This window comes from Orbicella franksi, chromosome 3 (genome assembly GCF_964199315.1).
Source record: "Orbicella franksi chromosome 3, jaOrbFran1.1, whole genome shotgun sequence".
Taxonomy (NCBI): Eukaryota; Metazoa; Cnidaria; class Anthozoa; order Scleractinia; family Merulinidae; genus Orbicella; species Orbicella franksi.
The window spans coordinates 29,409,488-29,422,214 of NC_138147.1; the positions used below are offsets into that span (position 1 = coordinate 29,409,488).

The 12,727-nt window shown below is 40.0% G+C and overlaps 1 protein-coding gene and 1 pseudogene across 2 annotated transcripts; both read left to right on the plus strand.

Moving 5' to 3' along the window:
- Window positions 1–70: 70 nt before the first annotated feature.
- Window positions 71–6,950, plus strand: LOC145481814 (uncharacterized). Its single transcript, XM_081460359.1, has 2 exons — window positions 71–815; window positions 2,921–6,950. Exon 2 carries the CDS (start codon window positions 2,999–3,001, stop codon window positions 5,549–5,551), a length of 2,553 nt encoding a protein of 850 aa, XP_081316485.1. The 5' UTR covers window positions 71–815; window positions 2,921–2,998; the 3' UTR covers window positions 5,552–6,950.
- Window positions 6,419–12,700, plus strand: LOC145481817 (uncharacterized; annotated as a pseudogene). The gene is made up of 2 exons (XR_014048690.1): window positions 6,419–6,502; window positions 10,216–12,700. The product of XR_014048690.1 is annotated as an uncharacterized LOC145481817 (transcript).
- The last annotated feature ends 27 nt before the right edge of the window (window positions 12,701–12,727 follow it).

The following is a 12,727-nucleotide window of genomic DNA, read 5'->3' on the forward strand; positions in this document are numbered from 1 at the left end:
TTCAATGCTTTCCTTTCTTCAGTTCAGTCCTATACAGTGGCCGGTGTACATGTAGTAGTGGTTTGTTTACAAATCTATGTACAAATCCAGGCTATGTTTTACATATCCGGACGCCACGCTTATCTCAAGTCCATGCTTTACAAATCCAGTCTGCAGCAGTCCAGTCCAATACAACCTGCATGCTCGCTCGACAGAAATTGAGATCCTCTTTGCCTCATATCAAGTGACTAGCACGTGAAAAGAGGATATGCAGAGACTTGCAGCATTCCTGTGTATTGATAAACCACTTTTACAATGACGTGGCACAGAGTTGCTTAATATCACAAGTAAGGTCACGCAATCTTTTCGCTGAAAGAACTTCTAGACTTAGTATTTTTGTATTATCGAGAGCTACCCAAAGTGCCCTTCTGAGAAACCTATTTCTGGCCTGAATACCGATACATTTAAGCCAGCTTATCGTTAAGCTCTCAATGATGGCAATGGTATTGGTAAGAGATATACGTCAAAAAGTAGACACTTGATATTTAGAAAAACATGAAAAAAATCGCGAATTAGGATTAGTAATCACATGATTTTGCAAACGTCACGCAAGAGTCAAGTCTTATTAGTCTGCAGTCTGGAGTTGGTTGCACACCTCCTTTCTGAAGAGACGTTTCTAGCCGCGGTTTTACCTGATCTTTGATTTGAAAGCAGTGATTTTCAAGCGTCCTTTTCTAATCTAGTCGTCACGAACTGACTGGGCTGAAAATGCTTTCAGTGACGCTGGGCTATAGTCCGTCGATCGCTCGGGCATTCACTGAATTACTTCCGTAGAGGTAAGGAAACTTAAGAGCAGTAGTTGAATGATTGAAAAACTAGAGTGGCTGTGAACTTCGTAGTGACTCTCTTCTACGCGTTTGTGGGGAAAGAAGCAAACAGTTCTCTCACTGCCGAGGTCGAAACCCGTATGGTTATGCGTTCATCCCAAACATTTTTACAAAAAAATTATTTAAAATGATCATGATGCAATGACGGTCCTCTTAGATTTTATCATCTGCCAGGACAGCTAAATTATTTTGACGAAACCTGCTTTCTGACTTTAGAAGTCGGCAACCGATCCGCAAGATCGCTATAAGGACAGAGACGGGATCAGATAGTATTTATTTCCTCCTCGATGCAAATGTTCGGACCCCTCCCCCCTCCCCAGCGCGGCGTGATTCCAAATTAGTAACCTCAAACTTCGAAAGCTTGATAGAAAACTTGCGGAAATCGAAATTTAAACGTGCTACCATCAAAAAGCAATCAAAGGAAATAAAATTATGAAACTTCATGGAGATTCCAGTGTCGTGCTATGAAACAGTATACCCTTGAAAAATGGATCTACGTGTCAAGACAGGCTGAACTGAATTACTGATCTAAATATAACAAAAATATTTCGGCCGACTCTGGCGCTAATTGTTATTGGCATTTTTCGTAAGACAAGCCGTTCTTGAGTGAATAACGAACAAAGGAAAAATAAAACGCTTTTTGTCTCGATCCCCAAATATCTCACCTTAAAATTCGACAAAGTTAGAATAGTTGCGTGTAGTAATTTCGTGATCTTCGTCCAAACGGCTCTACGCTCCCGAGAATCTCCTAGTTTAGGTTCTTCAATCTTCTTTTTATTTTCACACTAATGGTCAAAAGGTCTTTTTCTTATCACAATAATGTATTAAGTTCAAACTATCTGTCATTTAACTTTCAGTTATCTTCTTTACATTGGCTATTATCACACGAATATGCTAGTCATTGTCACGTGACTTGTTAAAAAAAACATTGGCTTTTGATTGAACTGGATTACGGGGATGGAATGAATGTAAGACGGATTCCGCTCAAAGTTCGAGCAATAAGTGTGAAAATTAATTATTTACTAAAAATCTACTCATAGCACGGTAACTTTTGGAATACTATTTAAAACAACTCACTTTATTTCATATCTCTAAGAGACCCCGTGATTAGATTCTCAAGCATTCTCGAGAAAGTTAACGTCAAACCTCGTGAGAATGCTTAAAGCGTGTGTTGTTGTGTTTTTAACTAACCCGAAACTTCTGTTTTAATTGAAGTATGGGTAACTTCAGGTTCAATTTTCGCTCGCGGGGTCAGCTTGGGACAGAGAGATTAAGTCTCGATAAGTTCTTAGCTGTATTCAAAATATTACAATGCCATGAGGTATTTTTGGTAACTTAATTTTTGCCATTATTGCTCGAATGTTCTGCGGAAATCATCTTTATTCTCAATCATTGACAAGGTTACATGACAGGGTACTGCTAAGTATCTTCATGGCTCAGTGTGTTCCCAAAACAAAAAGGAAATGTTTGCATCAATTAAAATATCTCATATTTTAAATTCTGTTTTGAAACATCGACATGGCCACCGAGATACCACAGACAGACACCAGCATCCGGGAAGTTTTATCTTACACGTACTTAACTAAATGCTTTTGTAGCTTGAATCTCAAAGAAAAACATGTGTAGTTAATCTGTAGCATGCGAGGAGGCTCACCTTTGAGTCATGCCCTCGAGCGCGCAGCGCAGGAAAGCGATCCGGCGGGATGGAGTCTGGTGAAGAGGCGCCAAGATAGTCATCTTCTCGTCTCGCGGCTTCGGCGCTCGATTTCGCACTCGAGGCTACGCCGAGCGCGCTTTTGTTCCAACGTGAGCCTGCTCACAGGCTAGTTAATCTGAGGTATTTGTGTTTTAAACCCAGAGTAGCAAAAACTCAGTACCTTGTCAAGCCTAGACAGACTACTACAACACCATGCGGAAACTTGTGCCCTTAGAATATTTATCATATATAACCGTGATCATTAGCCATGAAAATGACACTCATTTTATTTAACTCAGTAATTTAGTTTGCATCAAACATGAGCACGTAATCCAATTTTTTATTCTTCTTTTTAAAGGTCGAGGGGTGTCACCTTGATATCTTCTGTAAAGTAAATAACACAACGAGCAGCGTCAGTCTTTGATCACGTGACGATATGGAGGATCAAATATCACACAAACAAGTTTCTGGCTCTGATGGAAAAACTTTTAAATGTAAGCAATGTGAGAAGGGTTTTCATCATGTTGGAAATCTAAGGAAACATGAGAGATTACACACAGGAGAGAGGACTCATAAATGCAACCAGTGCGGAAAAGTGTTTAGTCGTGAAGAAACTTTGAAGCAACATAACAGAACACATACTGGGGAGAAGCCTTTTAAATGTAACTATTGTAGCACGTGCTTCACTCACATAGGCGCTTTAAAGATGCATAAGAAAACACACACAGAAGGGAAGCCTTTTGCATGCAAACAATGTGGTAAACGTTTTACTGGGGCACGAAATCTAAAGGAGCACGCGAGAGTACACAAAAGAAAAAAGACTTATAAATGCGACCAGTGTGGAAAGTGGTATACGCGGCCAGGGAATCTAAAGCAGCATATGAGAACACACACCGGAGAGAGGCCCTTTAAATGCAAGCAGTGTGATAAAACCTTTACTCAGGCTGGAGGTCTAAAGGAACACGCAAAAGTACACTCGGGAGAGAAGCCTTTTAAGTGCGACCACTGTGGCAAGTGTTTTAGTCGAGCAGGGAATTTAAAGCAACACACGATGATACACACAGGAGAGAAGCCCTTTAAATGCAACAAGTGTGAAAAGTGTTTCAACTGCTTAGCAACTCTAAAGAAACATGACAGAACTCACACAGGGGAGAAGCCTTATAAATGCAACCTGTGTGGCAAGTGTTATACTGTGGAGGGAAGTTTAAAGCAGCATGAACGAACGCACACAGGCGAGAAACCATTTGAATGCAGCCGGTGCGGGAAGTGTTTTAACCGGCGAAGGAACTTGAAGTTGCATGAAAGAACCCACACGGGAGAAAAGCCTTTTAAATGCAACCTCTGTGACTGGTCCTTTAGTGATAGAGGACATTTAAACCGTCATCAAGTAGTTCACACCAGAGAAAAGCCTTTCGAATGTGACTTTTGCGGCGAGTGTTTTCGACATATTGGAACGCTTCTGAAACATAAAACTGTTCATACCGGGAAGAAGCCATTTGTGTGTAACCAGTGTGGTAAGTCCTTTACTACGAAACCGTCTTTAGAGGATCATGAAAGAACACATACAGGCGAGAAGCCTTACAAATGCAATTTCTGTGGCAAGTGTTTTTTTCGCGCAAGCACTTTAACCGAACATAAAAGAACTCACACAGGCGAGAAACCTTATAAATGCAAGCACTGTGACAGATGTTTTAGTCACTCCGGAACTCGAAAGAAACACGAAGCAACACACTCAGCAGAGAAGAATTTTGAATGTGATTTGTGCGGCAAACGTTTTATTCTGTTACCCAATTTAAAACAACATCAAATAACTCATTCGGACAAGAGGCCTTTTGAATGCAAAGAGTGTGGCAAGTGTTTCAAGAAGGCAGCATTTTTAAAGACACATGCAAGAGTGCATACGCGTGAGAGGCCTTATCAATGTAACCTGTGCGGTCAGAGTTTCGGCTATAACAACAATCTAACATTGCATAAAAGAAGGAAACACACAGGCGAGAAGCCTTTTAAATGCAGCCGTTGTGAAAAGTGTTTTAGTAACTCATGGAGTCTTAAGGAACACGAGAAAACACACACGGGCGAGAAGCCTTTTGAATGCAAAAAGTGTGGCAAGTTCTTTACTCGGTCAGCAACTCTTCAGCAACATTTCAAATTACATACGGGAGAGAAACCTTATAAATGCAGTTATTGTGGAAGGCGTTTTAGAGCTTCATATACTCTTACGTTACATAAAAGACAACACACAGGCGAGAGGCCTTGTGAATGCAAGAAGTGTGGCGAGTGTTTTGCAACGTTAACGACTTTAAAACGGCATATAAAAAGAACCCACAACACAGCGAACACAGAAACAAGCCAAGATGACGGCTGCTTCAGTATCTCAGAACTTCTGAGCCAGCGTAAAAACACAAAAACAGGCGAGAAGCGTTTTGAATGTAGTCTTTGTGAAAAGTGTTTTAATAACCCCTGGAGTCTTAAGGAACATAAAAAAACGCACTCTTTTGAATGCAAAAAGTGTGGCAAGTCCTTTACTCGGGAACAAACACTTCACCAACATGCCAAAATACATACGGGAGAGAAACCTTATAAATGCAGTTATTGTGAAAGGCGTTTTAGGGCTATATACACCCTGAGGGTACATAAAAGACAACATACAGGCGAGAAGCCTTGTGAATGCAAGATGTGTGGCGAATGTTTTGCAACTTTAACGACTTTAAAACGGCACATAAAAAGAACACACAGCACAGTGAAGACTGAAACAAGTGAGGATGGCAGCTGCTTCAGTATCTCTGAACTTCTGAGCCAGCGTAAGAAAACAAAAACAGGCAAGAAGCGTTTTGAATGCGACCAGTGTGGCAAGTGTTTTAAAACTGCAACGACCCTGAAGAAACATAAAACAAAGCATGTCGTGGTGAAGCAGGAAGCGAGCGACGATGACAATTGTGTCAGTATCCCTGAAATTTTAAGAGACATTCGAAAAGACAAACGAAAATGAATTTTTATCAACGTGTCCCTTGCAGTGACTGCTTAAGTAGATGACAAAACTTGAGGGCACGTTCTTGAAAGGGAACTGAACAGCGTTTTAACTAACAGTTGGTCTGCATGCGTGGGAGGCGCCGGAGCGGTGCGCGAATGCAAGAATAAGCGCGCCGCGAAAACTTGCGCACTATGTTCTCTAGCGCTTGCTAAAGGAAGGCTAACCAGCAAAGAAACATGATCATAGAGTAAAATCGCAATTTTCACGGCTGTCAGCCATTTCAAGAAGCGAAATTACGTGCTATAATCTTTACCTGTTTTTTCCTCATTGGGTATAATTGAGACTAGCTAGGTCAGTTTGATTGCCTTGGGGCAGTCCATTACTTCGCCTTTTTTATGCTTGGATTTTGCTGAGAAAAATTGAAACGACTGTATAAAAGGAATTGTCAGATAAATATTGCAGGATTTGGTAGAAAAATAGAGTAATATATTCGAGTGACTTGATAAATGCAAACATGTGAAGATGATTTAGCCTAAAACGGTGTAAACAAAGTCTCGATAACACGAGTCGTGAAAATGTGGTCTACGCATAGCTTCTTTACTTTTAGTCGCATATAAGAAGCTCATGTTTTTAAGTGTTCCGCCAACTACTTGTTATTCCCCTTGATCTGTCGTTCGTGAGAAACCAGTCCAGTCCTAGAGTCCACCAGTTTTCCAGTCCTCTAGTTCCCCAGTCCTCCAGTCCCCCAGTCCTGCAGTCCAGTCTTCCAGTCCAGTCCTCCAGTCCAGTCCTCCAGTCCTCCAGTCCTCCAGTCCAGTCCTCTACTTTTAAAACTAGATTTTGCGAATAGACTGCGCACTAGCGAGTTAATGGCCGTTTCCGCTTCCAAATTGTAGTTGTTGTTGTTGTTGTGTGAGGGTAGTTTGGAGTGTGTAGGGTTGGCAGCTAGTTGTTTTGCTTCAGCTGAAGGTAAGGGAAGCTTTAAAATCTCGTGACAAAAGCTAGATCAATAATATCAATGCACGGAAGTCATTTCTATCAAATTGAAAAGGAAACTTCACGCGAAAGAAGACGAACGTTAAGCTTAGTTTATTGGCTGTGTCTCTATGTCCTACAGCCGGACAGGTTTTTCAAAATGCTCCGTGTCCGGCAGTCAAAATTAGTTTTTAAAAATTTTAGTTCATAATGTCAAATCCTTGTTTATATGGCTGAATACTAATTTTGGGGAGCCCGGCACCCGGTATATCGGCACTCCGGTTAGCCTAAAAAGCACTCCAGTTAGCCTAAAAAGCACTTCGTTTAGCCTAAAAATCACTTCGGTTAGCCTGGATAGCACTCCGGTTGGCCTAAATAGCTCTCCGGTTAGCCTGTTTACGGTTATGCGTCAGTCAATGCCAGCAGTGCCCCTCTCCCCCCCCCCCCCCCCGGACTAACCCCCGGGCATTAGCATTTTTTTAAAAAAATGGGCAAATTCCCCGGGATGGGGACACATAAGCTGTTTAAATGCCCTGGGGTGGGGAAGAAAAAAGGGGGCAAATGCCCTGCCCCCGGGATCGTTGCCTTCCAACACCTATGCAGTTTTTTTTTATTAATCAGTGAATAAAACATTCAACTGTTCAGTCTTTTAATGCAACGGTAAGACTTCAAGGACAACTGTATGTGTTAGTTGATTTTGATTATATTTATTTCTTTATATTTTGTTTTTAACGGTTTTCAAGATCTGTCTTGAAGATCGCATCATTTGAATTCGCAAACCACCTTCATGAATTTAAAAAATGCTAGACTAGTTTTGAAAGCAAAATGTGAAATAGTCGTGTTCACCTCAGTGATAGTTTTGTTATAAACAAAATGTAGTTCACCTTGTCGCTTATATTTATATGCTTACAAGTAATTAAGAAATATCTAAAATTGAGGAAACATACCTTTAAAAACATCAGCAAGTTTCTCTAGTCCCTGACAGACAAGCCATTGTTCGACAAACGCCTCATCTTTCCCGATGAACTCATCCATGGCACTTTCAAAAACACGTCTGTCAAATGCCCGAGGGTCGCCCTGGGGTACGTAAATGCCCAGCCCCCGGGCCGCAATAAAATTGCGAATGCCTTACCCCCAGGACTGACAATGTGAGCAAATTCCCCACGGTTGCCGAGGGGAGGGGGGGGGGGATGGGCACTGCTGGAATTTACTGATGCATTAGCTTTCAATAATGCTAAGGGTAAGTCTATAAATACCAAAGGTTGCCGGTTGGTTGCAGTGGTGCAGTGGTCATCAGTATTGCTTGCCAGGCCAGTGAACCAGGTTCGATTCCTCTTGGGTTCACCTGTCATAACATTCATTTTACATTGTTTTACTTTAAAAAAAAAATCTAAGTCTCACTGCCAGACACAGAGTATTTTAAGAAACCTGTCCAGCTGCCTGACATGTAGCCACAGCATAGTTTATTCTATTAGACTGCGAATTCTTTATCAAAATCTTCATTTCGAAATACAGTTGAAGTTCTCCTGACACCCTAATCTAACTGTAGTTACTATGTTTGCTATGTTTGTGAAACTCATTAAAAATTCTTCCTTAAGACTGAAACTCGGTAATTAAAAATCCCTGTCTAGATCAGGACATTAAAAAATGATCAGAATCGATGATCGAAAAGCTAATCGATTAATTGATATTATTCGATACTGATGATGATCAATTGATTAGTTAAATTTGTGATTATCGATTTTGATCGATTACTGAAGTAGAACCAATAGATTGTTTTCATGTGACATCATCATTTTCTAAAATCGAAAACTAAAGAGCCACCAAAGTTTTTATCCCCATCAGGCATAAGAGGGGGTAAATTTATATCTGTTAACAATGTTACAGCTCAATAGTGTGCTTTGTTTGAAAACCGGTGTATTTTGAATTTCACAGTTGTGACAGTACAAAGCTACAATCACATTTGTCGAAAAATATATACCCATCTCATGAGTTTTAGCTTTTTTAGAAGTTAAATCACTGGGAAAGGTGCTTATGTAAATGTTTGTTTGTTCATTACAGATAATCAGTTGCCTAGATAGCCAAAGTAAGTTCCAGATGACTTTTTTGTTTACACTATTTTCTGGCTGCCATATTGGTGCAGTATCACAGAGGTGCACCAACATGGCGTTTCCATACTGGGCTCTGTAAATTTTTGCAAAACATTTCGACAAATATCTGCAGTCTGGGAAAACAAACAAACCTAAAACTTGGAGAAGTGTCTTCTCTATCTATTTCCTACAAGATCACAATTTCTTGACTTTTAATCCACTGAATAGAATGGTTTTCGATTCATTTTTTTATTGCGTGACAGTGAAAACAATTTATAGGCCTTATCACAGTTTTCGACACCATCTTGATGGGTAGGCAAAGCGGTCAGAAATTACGGTGTTTGTATGGGAATCCGATGGCAAATAACTTTCTCCAAATTTGAATTTTACACAATTTGTGAATCAAAATGTTAAAATACTAGGTAGAAGAAAATGATAAAAATAATTAAAAACAAGGGCAGTGGAATATGACTAAATGCAAAGAACAGATCCTTCGTTGTGACCAGTCAAATCAATGTTTTATCCATTAAGGTTGTTTTTTATGGAAATAAGTTATTCCTGACAGATCGAAACTGCATGTCAAGTGAGATCACGCGAGGACTACACCAAGCCTATCACTGATTGGTATAAGAAGAACATTAATTTTTATCATATTCCACATTTGCATAAGACGTGCAGATTGTGTGGTGCCATGTCGCTTTCTTATATCGCTGATATCTCTTTCGTGGGCTGTATTATCTTAACTGGATATTGCTTTGAAGTTACAGACAGTGCTCCTCAAAAAGCTGCTCTCAAATCCAAGCCGGTGGATGTGAGGAGGAACATGTACTTTTTTGATAAAAATTGATAGAAATCGAACTTGATTTACATTAAATCCATCGAAATCGATAATCACACCAGCTTTTGCTATTGATTTTTATCGATAATAATCAGTTTTATCGAGTATCGCAAATATCGGTTTGCAACATCCCACTTTATTACAATCTTAATGGTAAGCTTGAATATCAGCTTACTTTTTTCTTGTCAGGCTAACCAGAGTATTATTCAATGACAACCATACACTATTACTGGCAGGGGCAAGGAATATTGTTCTTTATACTGAGTACTTTGTTACAATTATAGAGATTTGTTAAAGATGATTTCCAGTCCATACTGTGCACTCTCAAGAGTTTGTTTATCTTTTTTGTTTTGTTTCATGTAAGACATCACAAAATGTAAACATTTTGCAGCTACTTACATGAAGAAAATTCAAAGTTTCATGTCAACCGCCAATATCAATGCAAAGCTTTATGCTTCGCCCGTTCTTTCTCATATCACTTGATGAGACAACTTCACAGCTGTAAAAATCAATGAAGCTGTTGGAAAAAGAATTTGAAAGGCTTCAAAGAATTAGATAAGTTATGTGGTTCGTAACGAACAACATTGATTTGCGTTCCATCGAGTGAGACTAATACAATGGTGTTTATAAACATTAGGGTGCTTTGACTGAGCAGTATGGACTGCAATTCATCTATGAATCCAGGTTTCACTGTACGTGAAATATTAGAATAAGTCAACTGAGAAAATAAACGTTACTTTCCACCTTTGTGACAATTTACTTTGTTCTTGTTTTTCAAGGTCTAAAAACACTGATCATTGTGGTAGTTTCTGCAAATTACAAAAGGTTTAGCAACAGTTTTTGATAACATGGAGAAACATGCATTACAAAACAGATGAGAAACCTTTTAAATGCGACCATTGTGGCAAGTGCTTTAATCATGCAAGAAATCTGAGGAAACACTGGATACTACACACAGCAGAGAAACATGTTGAATGCAGCCAGTGTGGCAAGTACAGTGTTTTAGCTATGTAGGAGATCTAAGAAAGCATGCAAGATTACACACAGGGGAAAAACCTTATGAGTGCAACCATTGTGAAAAGGTTTTTCGTCACTCAGGGACTCTACACCGACATAAAAGAATACACACAGGCGAGAAGCCTTTTGAATGCAATCAATGTGGCAAGTGTTTTAATCAAGCAGAACATCTAAGACAACATACCAGAACACATACTAAAGAGAAGCCTTTTGAATGCAACCAGTGTGGCAAGTGTTTCAGTCACCTAGGAAATCTGAAATCACATGCTTGAATTCACACAAGTGAACACGGGTTCAAATGCAAGAAATATGACAAGAGTTTTCGTCTCGCAAAAGGTCTGAGGAAGCAACTGCCAGAACACATACAGCAGACAGTACTTTTAAATGCACACAATGTGGTATATATTTTGACCACGCAGGGAACCTAAAACAACAGGAGAGACTGCATACGGGAGAGATGCCTTATGAGTGTAACCACTGTGGCAAGTGTTTTAGATGGGCAGGAAATCTGAAGCGACATGCAAGATCGCATACGGGAGAAAAGCCTTTTAAATGCAAGCAGTGTGGCAGGAGTTTTAGTGATACAGGAAATCTAAGGCGACATGTGGCATTGCATGCAGGAGGAAGACATTTAAATGTAATCAGTGTGGCCAGTGTTTTAATCAGCCAGGGAATCTAGCGCTACACAAAAAAACACACAATGCTGTGAAGCCAGATAGGAGCGAGAGGGATGATAGCTGCTTTAGTATCGCAGAACTTTTAAGTGATATTAATGAAGTCAAACAGGAATGAAGGCTTGGCATCACAAGGCCCTCTGTGGACATACTTCAAAGTACATGTACTGTGAAAGGAAAGTATTGTGTAAGGAATTGATCCTTCATCTCCCTATTGTCACAGTCATACAGTTTCTTCACTGAGCCATTCTACACAGTAAAATGGCTTGCTACGGTCTCCACTGTAGTTGTACTATTTGGAACTGGGTCACAGCTGTATTCATTGGACTATTAATTTTACACTATACCTGATTATATGATCATTGTGTTTTCAGTATTTCAGTGCTATATAACATGTACAACAGCACTTATTTATATGTCTTAGAATTCTCTGCAGTAACATTTAAACAAGTTACCTTGACCTGCATTTCCTGTAGTTAAGTTTATTGGAATACATTCTCCATGAGGTGGAAATTAAGTCATTATAGACATGATCTGAGCTGACCATGAATAGAAGCTTCCTATTTCTTGACTCGCGCAGGCCAGCTTTGTTTCACTTCATACATGTAGATGAAAGAAAATAGTTAATTTTTAGCCTCCTAATGATCAAATTAATCCCTCTATGAGACACAGTTGCAGGGAATCTTGGTTATTGTATTCATCAAAACAAATATCTAGCCCAAGATGATGAATACAACTACCATGATTCCCTTCAGGCATGTCTCAGAGGGGAAAATGGCCATTGAGCCTCCAGTGAGGATCTGTAAAGGAGGGCTGGAATCTCAGTGTTCAGTTACATTGTCGGCAACTTTTCAGATATCAGTAAAAATTGCAACCCATTCCTGAGCAAACAATTAACATTTTAACCAATTCTCCTCTGCCAGCCAAATGCCGACACTGGTCTTCATCCCCAAAATATCCTCTAGTTGAGCTGTAAAACCATTTAATTACTAATTAAAACTAACTCAGCTTAAAACTGACTCAGTTTTGGGGAGATTTTTCAGTCAAGAACTCCATAATGAATCATGTGAGTCCCACTCCCTGTGAGTGCAGTAATCCAAATGGTGTGAGGTAGAGAGCAACCAGGGGATATTTTTGGGAAGGGAACCAGCTTTGAATTGGTGAATATCTTGGGCCAAGAATCTACTGGCCAAATATCTCCAAAGCCACCTTTTCCCATTTGTTTTGCAAATGCATGCAGTGTCTGAAGCAAGTGGGAAAACGGAGTTGGCGCTTCACTACAAGCCATCCGAGAAGCAGTTTCAGTGGAAGAGACTCACTGTTTTGCAGATGTATTAGACTCTTTCATTGATTTCAGTGAGTCAGCCAACCCAGCCAAATTCTCTGGGATCACACAGGGAAGGGTACAAAATCAAAAGAACTCATGGTGTCCCATGGGAAAAGGAACAGGAGAACCTCGGGAATGTGAAAGGGAATTTGCAGTAGTAATTGTATCTTAATACTACACAAAGAGATGTGGGCGAGAAAGTACTGGGACCAGGGCAACCCCAGGTTTTTTTTTGGGGGGGGGGTGGGGGGGTTTCACCTCAAATATTTTGGT

Excerpts from the sequence above, each read along its gene's own strand:
- LOC145481814 (XM_081460359.1), top strand. The coding sequence starts at position 2,999 with ATGGAGGATCAAATATCACACAAACAAGTTTCTGGCTCTGATGGAAAA.